The following is a 14,304-nucleotide window of genomic DNA, read 5'->3' on the forward strand; positions in this document are numbered from 1 at the left end:
CTTGTATTGCATTGCCCATCATGTTGTCAAGTTGGAGGCACAGGGTAATTTTTACTTTGGAGCCTCCTCTTCAGGTAGTTCAGTGTATTCTCCAGGATTCACCCCCCCCCCCCCCCCCCCAATGCTCATTTTTAAAGTCTAAGTAATTAGAAACATTATACTAGACTACATGATTGTGTAAACAATTTCTCTTTGCAGTCCTGCCTGTGAAAACTGTACCAAAGTCTAATAAAATTCATTAATTAATTTTCTGCCGCTCATCTGGGTCTGGATCAAGGTGGCAGCAGAGTTCGTCCTTACTGGATCCGATGACCACATTCTCCCTCAAAGTGCTGGTAAAGCTGGCGGTTGGCTGTCCTCGCCCAGTGGCCCCAATCATTTTATCCAGCTCCATAGCGGAGGTGCTTGGGTTGAAATCGTAGTCTTGCGAGCAAAACCGGTGATTAACCATCTGCAGCATGCGTTTCCTCGCTGCAGACGATAACAGAAAGTACATGACGGGATCCAGGCAGCTGTTGAGGGCAGAAAAGACTAAGACCATCTCGTTGACCTTGTCTGCCACGCCCATCCAGGAACAGGAAGTGGGCATGATCTGAGTGTAAATGTAGAACACCCGAGTCATGTGATAAGGGACAAAACAGAAGGTGAAGACGAAAAGGACGAAGAAGGACTTCCTGGCGGTGTGGATGTACCGTGCTGCGTTGGGCAGGTCTGGTTTGTCTTGAGACGTTTTTATCAGCTTCATGGCGATTTTCCCGTATGACACCGCTAGAGAAAAGAATATGAGCCAGAAGATGACCAGCACGAAGATGTTGATGTAGGCTTTCCACTTTGCATGGAAGAGCTGCTTATAGTGGAAACACCTGGAAACGACAAGACATGACATCAGCTGATTGCTGCTCAGACTCCACAAGTACAGAAGCTTAACGATAACATATGGTTAAAAAGTTTAAAAATACAACATCTGAAATAAAGGTAGTGGGCGAGTTCAACATGGCCAAGAAAAGGTAAAGTTTAAAAAACATTGAGAGGAGGAAATCACATCAGTTGGAGTAGCTGAGTTGGTAAATTTAGTATACTGTGTTTTTTTTTGTTGTTTTTTTTACTGCATTATTTCACATCTAGCCACGTCTAGATCTTTGTCCACATTTGTTACATTTATGTCCAATCAGGTGTGCAGTCTTGCTCATGGTTGCCCAGTAGATCTGGCATCGATCTTCATTTTGATATAGTACAAGTTTTATGCTGGAAGTCTTTCCTGACAGACTTTCAGAGAGCAAACCACGAGTGGCCTCGAACTGAGAAATGTCTTGTTGCACCACTGGGTTGCCTGATGTACAAAACGTGTGCGTTCCCTTTTGTTTTTTGTTTTGTGTCTTTGCAATTTTAGGGCCAGTGTCACAGACCGAACGGTCCGCCCCTAAAAATTGGTCGGCCCTGCCTCCACTGTGCATGCGTCATTTCGGAGCTCTGCAGCTCGTCTGAGACAGTCTCTTCACCCAAAGTGATCAAATGGATTAATGTGATTATTAACCATCAGATTACAAAGTAAAACCTCTTAAATCATTCTAAAGTCAGTTTTAAGCAGAAACGAGGCGATACTCTGTGAAATGACAGACGCACAGTGAACGCATCAGCTACAACCCCTGGCAAAAATTATGGAATCACAGGCCTCGGAGGATGTTCATTCAGTTGTTTAATTTTGTAGAAAAAAAGCAGATCACAGACATGACACAAAACTAAAGTCATTTCAAATGGCAACTTTCTGGCTTTAAGAAACACTATAAGAAATCAGGAAAAAAAATCGTGGCAGTCAGTAACGGTTACTTTTTTAGACCAAGCAGAGGGAAAAAAATATGTAATCACTCAATTCTGAGGAAAAAATTATGGAATCATGAAAAACAAAAGAACGCTCCAACACATCACTAGTATTTTGTTTCACCACCTCTGGCTTTTATAACAGCTTGCAGTCTCTGAGGCATGGACTTAATGAGTGACAAACAGTACGAGGTCTATTAGAAAAGTATCCGACCTTATTATTTTTTTCAAAAACCATATGGGTTTGAATCACGTGTGATTGCGTCCGACAAGCTTGAACCCTCGTGCGCATGCGTGAGGCTTTGAGTGAGGAGTGGTCCACCCCCTCAGCGGATTTTCATTGTCAGGAAATGGCGGAATGATTTGGGCTTTTTTTCCATCAGAATTTTTTCAGAAACTGTTAGAGACTGGCAGCTGGAAACCATTCGAAAAATTTATCTGGCTTTCGGTGAAAATTTTACGGGCTTCACAGAGAATAAGGACTGTTACTACAGCTTTAAGGACGGCTTTAAGGACGGCTTTAAGGACGCTCGGCGCGCCGCGCTCTGTGCTGCCAACGAGAGCCACAAACCACCGGATCATTTCTAAACGGATGGCTCTGTGGAGCCGGGACCGTCGTGTGCACTTTCTGTGGTTATCACAAGAGCTGGATATCAACCATTTTCCGGCAGATTTCACTTTTAACAAGAGATTTTGTCATGGAAGGCCGAGCGGAGGCTTCGCGCGTCATTATGGATTCGCTACTGGAGCGAGACAAAACCACCTCCGTTTTGGTCTCACAGGACGGCTTTGAGATGGCGTTCAGACAACTGTCGGTGGTTTTTCCATCGAGTGATTATCCGACAAATTGTGGCTGTGCCTGGACATGCCAGAACATGTCCCGTGAGGCTTCATCACGGCATTGCTGTGCGCCATGCGGCACCGCCGCGATGCGCGAAGCCTCCGCTCCTCTTTCCATGACAAAAACTCCTGTAACAGTGGAATGTGCCGTTCATTTCCAAACTGGACACTGTGTTTTATCCGGGACGTCGTCTGACTAGCACAGGAATTGTGAAAAGACGTGGACATCAGCACTTTTTCGGCACATTGAGACAGACGTGCGGTGGAATTCCGCGCATCGCGGCGGTGCCGCATGGCGCAGAGCAACACCATGATGAAGCCTCACAGGACATGTTCTGGCATGTCCAGGCACATCCACAATTTCTTGGATAATCACTTGATGGAAAAACCACTGACAGCTGTTTCTGAAAAAATTCTGATGGAAAAAAAGCCCAAATCATTCCGCCATTTCCTGACAATGAAAATCCGCCGAGGGGGTGGACCACTCCTCACTCAAAGCCACAGGCGAATGATGCAACCGACAGGCGTGGAAAAACTCACGCATGCGCACGAGGGTTCAAGCTTGTCTGACGCAATCACACGTGATTCAAATCCATATGGTTTTTGAAAAAAATAATAAGGTCAGATACTTTTCTAATAGACCTCGTACTCTTCATCAATCTGGCTCCAACTTTCTTTGATTGCTGTTGCCAGATCAGCTTTGCAGGTTGGAGCCTTGTCATGGACCATTTTCTTCAACTTCCACCAAAGATTTTCAATTGGATTAAGATCCGGACTATTTGCAGGCCATGACATTGACCCTATGTGTCTTTTTGTAAGGAATGTTTTCACAGTTTTTGCTGTATGGCAAGATACATTGTCATCTTGAAAAATGATTTTATCATCCCCAAACATCCTTTCAATTGATGGGATAAGAAAAGTGTCCAAAATATCAACGTAAACTTGTGCATTTATTGATGATGTAATGACAGCCATCTCCCCAGTGCCTTTACCTGACATGCAGCCCCATATCATCAATGACTGTGAAAATTTACAAGTTCTCTTCAGGCAGTCATCTTTATAAATCTCATTGGAACGGCAGCAAACAGAAGTTCCAACATCATCACCTTGCCCAATGCAGATTCGAGATTCATCACTGAATATGACTTTCATCCAGTCATCCACAGTCCATGATTGCTTTTCCTTAGCCCATTGTAACCTTGTTTTTTTCTGTTTAGGTGTTAATGATGGCTTTCGTTTAGCTTTTCTGTATGTAAATCCTATTTCCTTTAGGCGGTTTCTTACAGTTTGGTCACAGACATTGACTCCAGTTTCCTCCCATTCGTTCCTCATTTGTTGTGCATTTTCGATTTTTGAGACTTATTGCTTTAAGTTTTCTGTCTTGACGCTTTGATGTCTTCCTTGTTCTACCAGTATGTTTGCCTTTAACAACCTTCCCATGTTGTTTGTATTTGGTCCAGAGTTTAGACACAGCTGACTGTGAACACCCAACATCTTTTGCAACATTGCGTGATGATTTACCCTCTTTTAAGAGTTTGATAATCCTCTCCTTTGTTTCAATTGACATCTCTTGTCTTGGAGCCATGATTCATGTCAGTCCACTTGGTGCAACAGCTCTCCAAGGTGTGATCACTCCTTTTTAGATGCAGACAAATGAGCAGATCTGATTTGATGCAGGTGTTAGTTTTGGGGATGAAAATTTACAGGGTGATTCCATAATTTTTTCCTCAGAACTGAGTGAGTCCATATTTTTTTCCCTCTGCTTGGTCTAAAAAAGTAACCGTTGCTGACTGCCACAATTTTTTTTTCTTGATTTCTTATAGTGTTTCCTAAAGCCAGAAAGTTGCCATTTGAAATGACTTTAGTTTTGTGTCATGTCTATGATCTGCTTGTTTCTACAAAATTAAACAACTAAATGAACATCCTCCGAGGCCGGTGATTCCATAGTTTTTGCCAGGGGTTGTAACAGCTTGTGTAGCTGCGGCGCTGTGATCGCTTCATCCGTTTTTCATGATGAAATAATGCTGAATTTATGTGGAAATGATTGTTGTGCAAAAGCTTCAGATATCTGTTGAAAAGCTGAAGAGTTGGAGTGCTACTTGGAACTAAATCTGTTTAAAGATGGTGCTCTTTGGTAGAGGGCTAGTACAGATAAAGTTTTGAAAAGATACCAAGTCACTTATCTAATAAAAAAGTTAAAATGCCTTTATTTTATGGGCAAATCATAATTAAAAAATGCACTTCTTCAACGCGTTTCGGCTAGAAGCCTTCATCAGGAAGTGAACACTCATTCTGAGACAAGTCTTAATTAAAAACCTCAAAATAGGTGGGTCAGCAGGTGTGAACAATTGGATCATCACTTAACCAATGAGAACAAAGTCAGATAAGGGTATTCAAAGCCGGGAAAAAAAAAGTGGCCAACAATGGGCCTAATGTCTGCCCAGCAATACAAAAATCTGTCAAACATATAAATACATTGCATATCACTAGGACAATAAACTCTAAAAGAAATGTCAATATTCTATATCTTCATTGAGACCCGGGTATATAGTTGCTTTTAATCTAAAAATCCAAAAAGTCTCACGTTGATTCAGCTGTTTTATCCTATTGCCTCCTCTTATAGTTTGTGGTATGTGATCAATGCCAATAGCCCTTAAAATAGTGTCTTTGATTGTGTTTGTTGACTTCCGTTATAGACCGTTTTTACATTCTCAATGTGCATGCTTAGTAGTGTGTAAATCTCGCATGACTAAGCGTGAGCTCCCACCTCCGCTGGTGGCTTGGGGGGTGGGGGGGGGGGGTGAATTGTCTATTTGTCCACGTACGAGGAGCAGCTCTTGCAGTTTATTCCACTGGGTGCTGTTGTACTGCGATCGCCTGCAATACAAAAAAATTGCTAAAACAGGATGAAACAGCTTAATCCATCTTGCCTCATAACAGGCTGGTTTATAAAACGCAGACCTGGCAACTCGCCTGAAAACAAAAGTAAAGAACTGTGCCCTCTGCCACAAGTTCAGCTGCTTTCTGTGCGCTTTCCGTTTTACTGTTTCTAAACGGCTGAAAACATTGAGTTGGTGTTTTCTCTTCATGACGACTGGAGCAGTACACTTTAATTTTTTTGATGAATGGATGGAACGTTGTGTTTTTATAGGGTTTTGTAATTCTCCTGACAGCACGTGGTGATGGAAAAGTCCACTGTTTTTCCGGCTTTCCTTCCAAACACAGCTATTATTTGTGTGAAACATGTTTGAATCAACGCATGAAATGTATTTTCAGACAAGCTATTTTTATTGTTGTAATACTGAATGATTTTCATGAATCAACCTGTGACAAAAATGTACATACAGGATTACAGCTGACAGCACCAATGTTCTCTACTAAATATTGTCTTATTGTTCTGATTGTCCACCTTTCTTTGAGCAGGTTACAGGTATTTGTCACAAAGTTATCCATATAGTCATGTCCACGTAGTTACACAGAGGATGCACGCCTGCATTAAAAGGCGCTGCACCCCACGGCGTTCTACACGAGCGACTTGTGGTGCACTTGGTGCACATGCACCAAACAATGTACCAACACAGCTAAAGCTGTTTTCTCATGTGAACTCTGGAGAATGTCCAGAGAGTCAGATTCCGATGTTATCCAAAGTTGTTTGTTCATACCCGTACCACACAACAGGAGACTGTCCATGTGAGGGGCCTTCTCACCTCCTGCAAATACTGCGATTGGTGTCGACGAGGAGTGGTACCTAATGGTTTTCTGCTTTTGTCCAAGAGAATCAAATTGTCATAGTCAGTTAGACACTTAATTTGATTGCTGCTTCGTATAAATTCTTCTTCATCCTTAGTTGTTTCTGTTCTTCTCAGTTTTTTTTTTTTTGTTTTTTTTTGTGGAGGATGGACTCCTGACTTGCAGTATAGTTCCACATTCTGTGATTGGAATTAAGCACACACACACACACACATACAGCTGCCCAAGTCCAACATCTGACATTGTGAGTAAGAACGCATACTGTCGTGTCGCGCTTGCCATCTCATGACATTTTCATCAATTTCCTTTGTTGTTTCCTGTTTCATGTTGAGCTACAATCAGCAGCACTTGACACTTCCTGCTGTTGGTTATCACTAAAAGTCAGAAAGAGGAAGGTTATGCCTTTTGATTCTCTTTAAAGCTAAACTTGTGAAACTGTATCACTCAGGTTAGTTGTAACTATTGACAAAGATCTAAAGAAGAACTGATCTGAAGTGAGTTACTCAATATGCAAATGGTCATGAGTTTAACAGGAACACAGCTAAACAACAAGGAAGTGCACAAACACAAGATGGCATGTCAGAAAACGGGGTTTCTTTTTGTTTATTATATTGAGACTTTTTGCACTGGCGGGTCTAGACAGAGGGCGGAGGGCAACGCTCCCCCATCCGCCACACCGGTGTCCAAAGATGGTGATAAAATATATGGGGAAGTTCTTGCATAAACAAATGCTGATTGAACGTTGCTGCTTGCAGAATTAGATTTCCAGTTATTAAAATAAAAATTGGAGAGTTGATATTTAGATTCCCAGATTGTATTAGGATGCAGGAAAAAAGTCTTTTGCAATGCACACCCAACCAAGTCACAACCCCCCACCCCCACCAGAAGCTAGATCCACTCCTGCATTTTGCCATCATTAATTTATGAATGAATGAATTTTATTCAAACAAAGTAAATAAAGATACACCATTAAAATAATATAAACAAAAGATATTCACTCTGTGCCCAAAAGAAGTAGAAAGAGGTATCGAGTCCTACTCCTTATTTCAAGGCTAATATGAGAAAAGACGGGTTTCCCACATCAAACGTCCACTTCAGGGGTCTGTACTGATGCTGACTGTAGATTTTATACTATGGAGTCATGAACACACCCCAACAACAAAACTTCCTCCTAAAACATGTTTGAATATAATTATTAAATCATAAATGAGAATGACATGCTTCTCTTTGCAGATGATGTTAGTGTTTTTATAGACTTGGTGGTATTATCAGGATGTGTGATTATGGGATTGCAGTTGGAGGTGTTACCAACCTGTGCAACTCCGAGTTATTCTTTGAAGTCATGAACATCAAAATCAGAACAGAGGACAGAAACCAGATAACAGCACAGATGGCAGTGCTCCACCTTGTGGACTGTAGCCTGTGCTGCACCCTTGCGCCACGGTGGATCTTGAGGTAGCGGTCCACGCTAATCAAACCCAGCAGCAAGATGCTGATGTACATGTTCATGTAGAATAGGTTGCCCACTATGTTGCACAAGGTGGGGCTCATGTTCCAGCGGTTGCCTTGACTGTGATAAATCACCCTGAACGGCAAACACACCACCAGCAGCAGGTCTGCAAAAGCTGTGTTGATGAGGTACACGTGCACAGAGTTCTTCTTGGTGTGGATGGTGAAGAACATCCACAGAGCTAGCACGTTTCCACAGAGCCCCATGGTGAAGATGAGAGAGTAGAGCACAGCCAGTGGGATCTGCAGCGAGCTGTCGTCCAGGCTGCAGTTTTGTTGTGGAACCAGGTTCAGGCTGACGTCCATCCAGCTGCTGTTGGTGGTCATGATGAAGCTGGAAACGTTTGGACTCTGGGAGGTGTAGGTGGAGGTTGTGGCGAAGTTTTTTGTCATGGTGGGTTTTGTAATGTTCAGCACTGCAGATGGAAAGACAGAATAATGATTGACACATTTTATATTAGATGTTTTCCCACAAGTTCTTGAAATTATGGAGGAACAACCTGCCAGAAGAACCAGGGTCTGATTCTTGCTTTCTTTTGGGTTTTATTTAGTGCTGCTCACTGGATTTCCTTCATATTTTGAGTGAGGTTGTACCCATCCCAGCTGTGGAATGGATCATACCTTCTTTTGATCATGTGCATGCTGTTATTTTGTTGGGATCAGGGACCCAGCGTTTCCCTCTCATTGCTCGTTTCCAAACAACACAGTTATTTTCGCGACCAGCGCGCACATTCTGTAAGTTGTTGGTTTGTTGGTCTTCCTGTGTGTCTGTGGATTCTAAGAAGCATTTTTACTTTCTTTATTTATAAAGTTATCGCATCAAGTTATTTCTTAACTTTGTGTGGGAGGACTTTTTAATGCATTTTCATTTCTGAGAAAGTATTACATACATCTTTATGAAGAAAAACCCTCCATTTGTAGTGGTAATATCTGTGAACTTGCAAGATTTAGTATGAATCCATGTTTTCAAATTTCCTGTAATTCTGAAATACAGCCCACCCCAAATACAGTTTTAGCCCACTGAGACAGACTGTTGGGGGGAGACCCTTATGTAACACAATTTTTGTTCCTGGCTTCTAAGTGTTATATTTCAACTGCTTATGTCTAAAGCCTATGGAAAAATGACTACATTCAGCACAAACTTTGATTTTATGAGCACAGCCCAGAAAATTTTGAATTTATTGTGACAAAACAAGGAAATTTTTATATTTTCGTTCATTCGGTCTGATACAAAACATCACTTGCATGGTAAATAGACAAAGTCAGTCAAAAACCACTCAGAATGGTTCAGAAATGAGTAGGTTTTCTAGATTTGCGACTATATTGCAAATCGCTTTCTCAAAGAAGCGCCCAAATGTAGTCCCCCATCATGTTTTCGTTATACTGTCCTTGGTAACGATGTTCAAAGTCCAATATATCTTGATGAAAGCGCTCGTCTTGCTCCTCTTAGTAAACTCCCATGTTCTCCTTGAATTTGTCCAGATGAGCGTCAAGGATATGGACTTTGAGGGACATTCTGCATCCCATTTTGGCATAATTCGTTATGAGAGTCTGAACCAACTGCACATAGTTTTCAGCCTTGTGATTACCCAGGAAGCCCTGAACAACTGCAACAAAACTGTTCCAAGCCTTTTTCTCCATCCTGTTCAGGAGCTTGGTGAACTCTTCACATTCTATGATCTTTTTGATCTGCGGTCCAACAAAGATACCAGCCTTGACCTTTGCCTCGGACAGCTTTGGAAAAAGGTCCTGGAGGTACTTGAAAGCTGCTGACTCCTTGTCAAGAGCAGTGACAAATTACTTGATGAGGCCTAACTTGATGTGCAGTGGTGGCATCAGCACCTTCTGAGGTTCTATCAGTGGCTCCCACTTGACGTTGCTCTTCCCCACAGAGAACTCGGTCTGTTGTGGCCAGTCCTTTCTGTGATAGTGCGCCTTAGTGTCACGGCTGTCCCAGAGGCAAAGGAAACAAGGAAATTTCGTGAAACCTCCTTGAAGGCCCATCAGGAATGACACCATTTTAAAGTCTCTGATGACCTCCCATCCATAGTCATCATACTTCAAGGCACTCAGCAACATCTTGACACTGGTGTAGTCCTCTTTGAGATACACAGAGTGAGCCATAGGGAGAGACGGGTAGTTGTTTCCATTGTGAAGCAGCACAGCTTTGAGGCTCAGGGATGAACTGTCTATGAATAGGCGCCATTCACTCGGGTTACAGGTGATACCTATTACCTCGAATAGACCAGCCACATTGTTGCAGAAGCACAGGCCATCTTGCTGACTGAAGAAGTTGGAAAATGTGTGGTGACGCTTTCTCTGATGTGTGACTTGCACGCCTTCATCCAACAACTTCCACTGCTTAAGCCTGGATATTAGAAGCTCAGCATTGGACTTGGTAAGACCAAGGTCTCTGATCAGATCATTGACGTCTTTCTGGTTAGGGAAGTATGGGCTTCTCTCCTGAACCGCATCTGTGAAACCATAATCTGGATCTCCGATATCTTCCTCGCTGTCTGACTTGCTGCTGTCTTCTGAAGGTGGCTGATCCCTCTTCGGGGGAGAAGGAACAGGCAGCTCAGGGCAGTGTGGTACTGGGGCAATGGAAGAAGGAAGGTCTGGATAAATGATTTCTGGTACATTCTTGCCAGTGTGACGTTTGGTAGGATCCACAATGGAGAAATAGCAGTTGCTTGAGTGGTCAGTCAGTTGCTGCCAAATTCGTGGGATGGCAAACTTCATGGCTCTCTTTTCTCCCCTGTACCAACCTGTAACATAGCAAATATAATTAATCATATAAATTTAAAAGTTGTGTACACATTACTCAGTACAGGGTATGATATTAACATATAACATATTTTCCTATAGTACATTGACATATGTGAAATTTTGTCAATTGCATCTCCTTAAACTGTACTAGATCTAAATCATTGAAATTCTACAAAATAAAGCACTGCCATCTAAGCAAGCAGCAATTGTTCACCTTACCTTCCAGAGTTTTCTTGCAATATTCGCATGTGAAACGAGGTGCCCAGGACTTGTCTTGATCCCCAACAGGCATGCTGAAGTATGCCTTGTAGGCCTCGCACATCTTACAACATGCTTTCACAGAATACTTTCTCGCTCTTGTCTTTATAAATTGTCCACACACATAGCAAAATGCATCTGCTGGGTGCAAACAACCTCTTGATGCCATCTAAGACAAATAATTGCTGTGTAACTATGATTTGTTATTCTCTTATTCAGCAATAACATAAACTGAAATGTTGGTTCAAGTCACCTGTGCTTTTATACTTGTATGACTACTATTGGACAGTCCGAGAACATTCTAGAAAGTTTTAAAAGTTTCTTGAAAGTTCTAGATAATTCTGGAGACTTCTAGAAAATTCTGGACAGTTCTAGTGGTTCAAGAATATTCTAGAAGCCTGCTCAGTAGTGAAGGTGAATCGAGAATATTCTTGAAAACAGATGAATTTCAAAATATCATTGTCCTGATCACAGAAGCAAAGTTTCTGTGGAATAACAGCTACTTTCTATTTATTTAAGGCATAACAGGTTAGGAAAACACACTGTGTACCCAGGAACAAAACAAAAATAAAAAATTTGTTACATAATCTGAAGTAATATCAGAGCATTTGGGGGGTATTTCTGTGACATATGTGACAGGTCTCAAACTGTGCTGTGTCAGTCACATGGGATGCTTAAAGCAGGAGGACATCTGTGTGAACACTAATAATATTTGAGAGATGTTCACCATTTCAACATCAGACACATGAAAATTTAAAGTAGATAAAATGTAATTTTGCACAATATGACCCCTTTAATAATCTGACTATTTGTGTTCCCTGAACATTAAAACATGGGTGAAAACCATCATGGATTAAAACATTATTAACACTCTAACAGCTTTAATAGGTCTGTGGCTGTTTGATTAACAACCCTTAAATCAGTATTTCAGCACAGAGTTCTGCTTGTTTGCACGCACACACACACACACACACACATTGCTGATAATAATTACGTGACACAGCAGCCGCGTCTCCATGACATTAAGAGCAGACTTTATATAACGGCTGAGTGGATCCTTGTCATTTGATTGGTGCTTTGTATGTCACATGACATGGATTAATTCGTAACAAATAATGAATGTTTTTACATTCTTTCAATGGAACAAATATTTAATTCGGTGAAAGCTGGAACATGGTATGTTCCAGCTATTTCATTCGGTGAAAGCTGGAATATGGTATGTTCCAGCTATTTAATTCGGTAAAAGCTGGAACATGGTATGTTCCAGCTTTCACCGAATTAAATATTTGTTCCATTGAACTCATAAACATTCATTATTTGCATAACATGAAGTACAAGATGAAGTTTCCAAACTCTGAATGGAGCTTAAAGGGGAAGTTCAACTCTTTTTTCCTTTTTTTTAATCACAAACATGCACACGTTTACCTCAGTTGTGATCCTCTCTGCACTGCCAGACAGGAAGTAGTTTTACTGTTTTTAGTCACTGAGTGAACAGATGATCCCCAAAACATCTTTAAAAAAAAAAAAACTAAAAATTGCTGCTGATACTTGAGAATAGCACCATACCTCACGACTGATGGCCGTACACAAAGTAAATCCTTTTGCGCGGCGGCGATGCTCCCGTGTCTCCCGTCTTCCTGACTGACTCGCTCTGTCGTTTTCCCTTGAGGAGAGACCATGAAAACTTCAGCGCTTCAGCATCCTCCTCCTCCTCCTCTTTGAACTCTCCGCTGTTCTGCTTTCAGTGCCTGCGTGTCAGAACCACAAAAAAAAAACAAGAAACACTTTGCTTTCTTTATTGTTTCCTCTCTCTTTTATTGTGGAGCAGTGAGTGGTCTGTCCTCCCCAGCTCTGCTGGATGAGGTTGGCAGAGAGCAGGGGCGTAGGCAAAAATCATAAAATGGGTGGGCCCAGAAAAAATCAGACAGGCCTAACCTTTGGGGTTGTAGGTAAGGTGTAGGTATTATAATACACCGTTTGAAAAAGTATGCCTCGTTTGGACATCGCAAGCAATGTTATCACTTAGCCTACAGCACTGGCAAAGTGAGCACACAGACGCAACACGTCAGACACAAGTACTCTTCATGGATAATGCAAGCTGCCACACACACACACACACATTCAGTGCAAGTCTGGTAGCCTACTTGGCTGGGCCTAAACCCAAAATGTCAATAGGTATTTAAATAAGGCATTGTTTCAAAAATGAATTCCAAGTTTAATGATGAACACATCTCAGCCAACTGCACAGACGCTGTGTGCACAGTTACACAGACGCAAAGTGTCAGACACAAGCACCCCATGGACAATGCAAGCAGCAACGCAACGCTTAGTCATGTAAAGTCCTTTAAAATTAAAATTCAAAATATATCCGCAACATGATAGGTTGGCTCGGCGGCCAAATTATGAAATTGATAAACAATGGAAACCGTGGCTTGGCGGCCAAAATAAAAACCATCAGAACGGACACCAACATGATTCGTGGCAGTTGCAATATAATATTAACAATTAGGCCTATTTAGAAGAAAAAAGTAATTAATGGTCTCACACTTACATTTGACGAATCCTTTTAATGCTACAGCAGGAGACAACAGGGTTTTTGTTGAACTCTCTTATCACGTCATCATAGTCCAACGATTCAATCAGTTCTCTTTCAAGTGAAAAGCACGGAGAGTGTATTCAGTCTGTGAGTCAACATGGATGTTCTGGTGGACGTTTTTATCCATTTAACAGTACAAAAAAAGCCGTTCGACGGTGCATGTTGTTATTGGCATTGTGATGAGGGCCGGCAAAAGACTATTTATTTGAGGAAAAATGTGCTCCCTCGTTTATTGCGGGAGTTACATTCAAAAATAACCCGCATAAATGAAATCTGCGAAGTAGTCAACGTTAGTTTTTACAATTATTATAGATGTTTTAAGGCTGTAAAACCCCTCACTACACACTTTTCTCAAACAGGCATTAACATTTTCTCACTTTTCTCTCCTGTGTAAACACTCTCTTTTTCTTCTGTGCGAGAAGATTATCAACAGCCACACGCAGAACTCTCCCTTCACTCACTGCCTCCGGAGGTACGGATGCGGGACCCGCAAAGAATCCAAGTCCTCTCTCGGTGGCCACGGAGCTCTGTGGCTGCGGTCAACATCCGGATCAAAACAGCGAGCGTAGTCTCTGACCTGTTGCCAGATTTGGCGCAATTCCGCACAGCAGACAGGAGAACGGTGTGGCCCGCTGCTGCATTTACTGAGCCCGCAGAAAGCGCATCGGAGGCAGTGAGAGCAATTGCGGTGATGCCGACCGGTGCCGCGAACGGCCCGCTTGATAAGGACGCAGAACACAATGCTCCGTTTAAAAAAAAAAAAA

The 14,304-nt window shown here is 42.0% G+C and overlaps 2 protein-coding genes across 16 annotated transcripts in view; one reads left to right on the top strand and one right to left on the bottom strand.

The window, feature by feature from the left end:
• Positions 1-14,304, top strand: part of caska (calcium/calmodulin-dependent serine protein kinase a) — a 221,200-nt gene that overhangs the window by 128,406 nt on the left and 78,490 nt on the right. The gene's annotated exons all lie outside the window — the stretch shown is intronic.
• gpr34b (G protein-coupled receptor 34b) lies at positions 210-12,647 on the bottom strand. Its single transcript, XM_034187165.1, has 3 exons — positions 12,511-12,647; positions 7,721-8,333; positions 210-863 (listed from the first exon to the last, which is right to left on the bottom strand). Exons 2-3 carry the CDS (start codon positions 8,308-8,310, stop codon positions 239-241), a joined length of 1,215 nt encoding a protein of 404 aa, XP_034043056.1. The 5' UTR covers positions 8,311-8,333; positions 12,511-12,647; the 3' UTR covers positions 210-238.

Source organism: Thalassophryne amazonica, chromosome 14 (genome assembly GCF_902500255.1).
Source record: "Thalassophryne amazonica chromosome 14, fThaAma1.1, whole genome shotgun sequence".
Lineage (NCBI taxonomy): Eukaryota > Metazoa > Chordata > Actinopteri > Batrachoidiformes > Batrachoididae > Thalassophryne > Thalassophryne amazonica.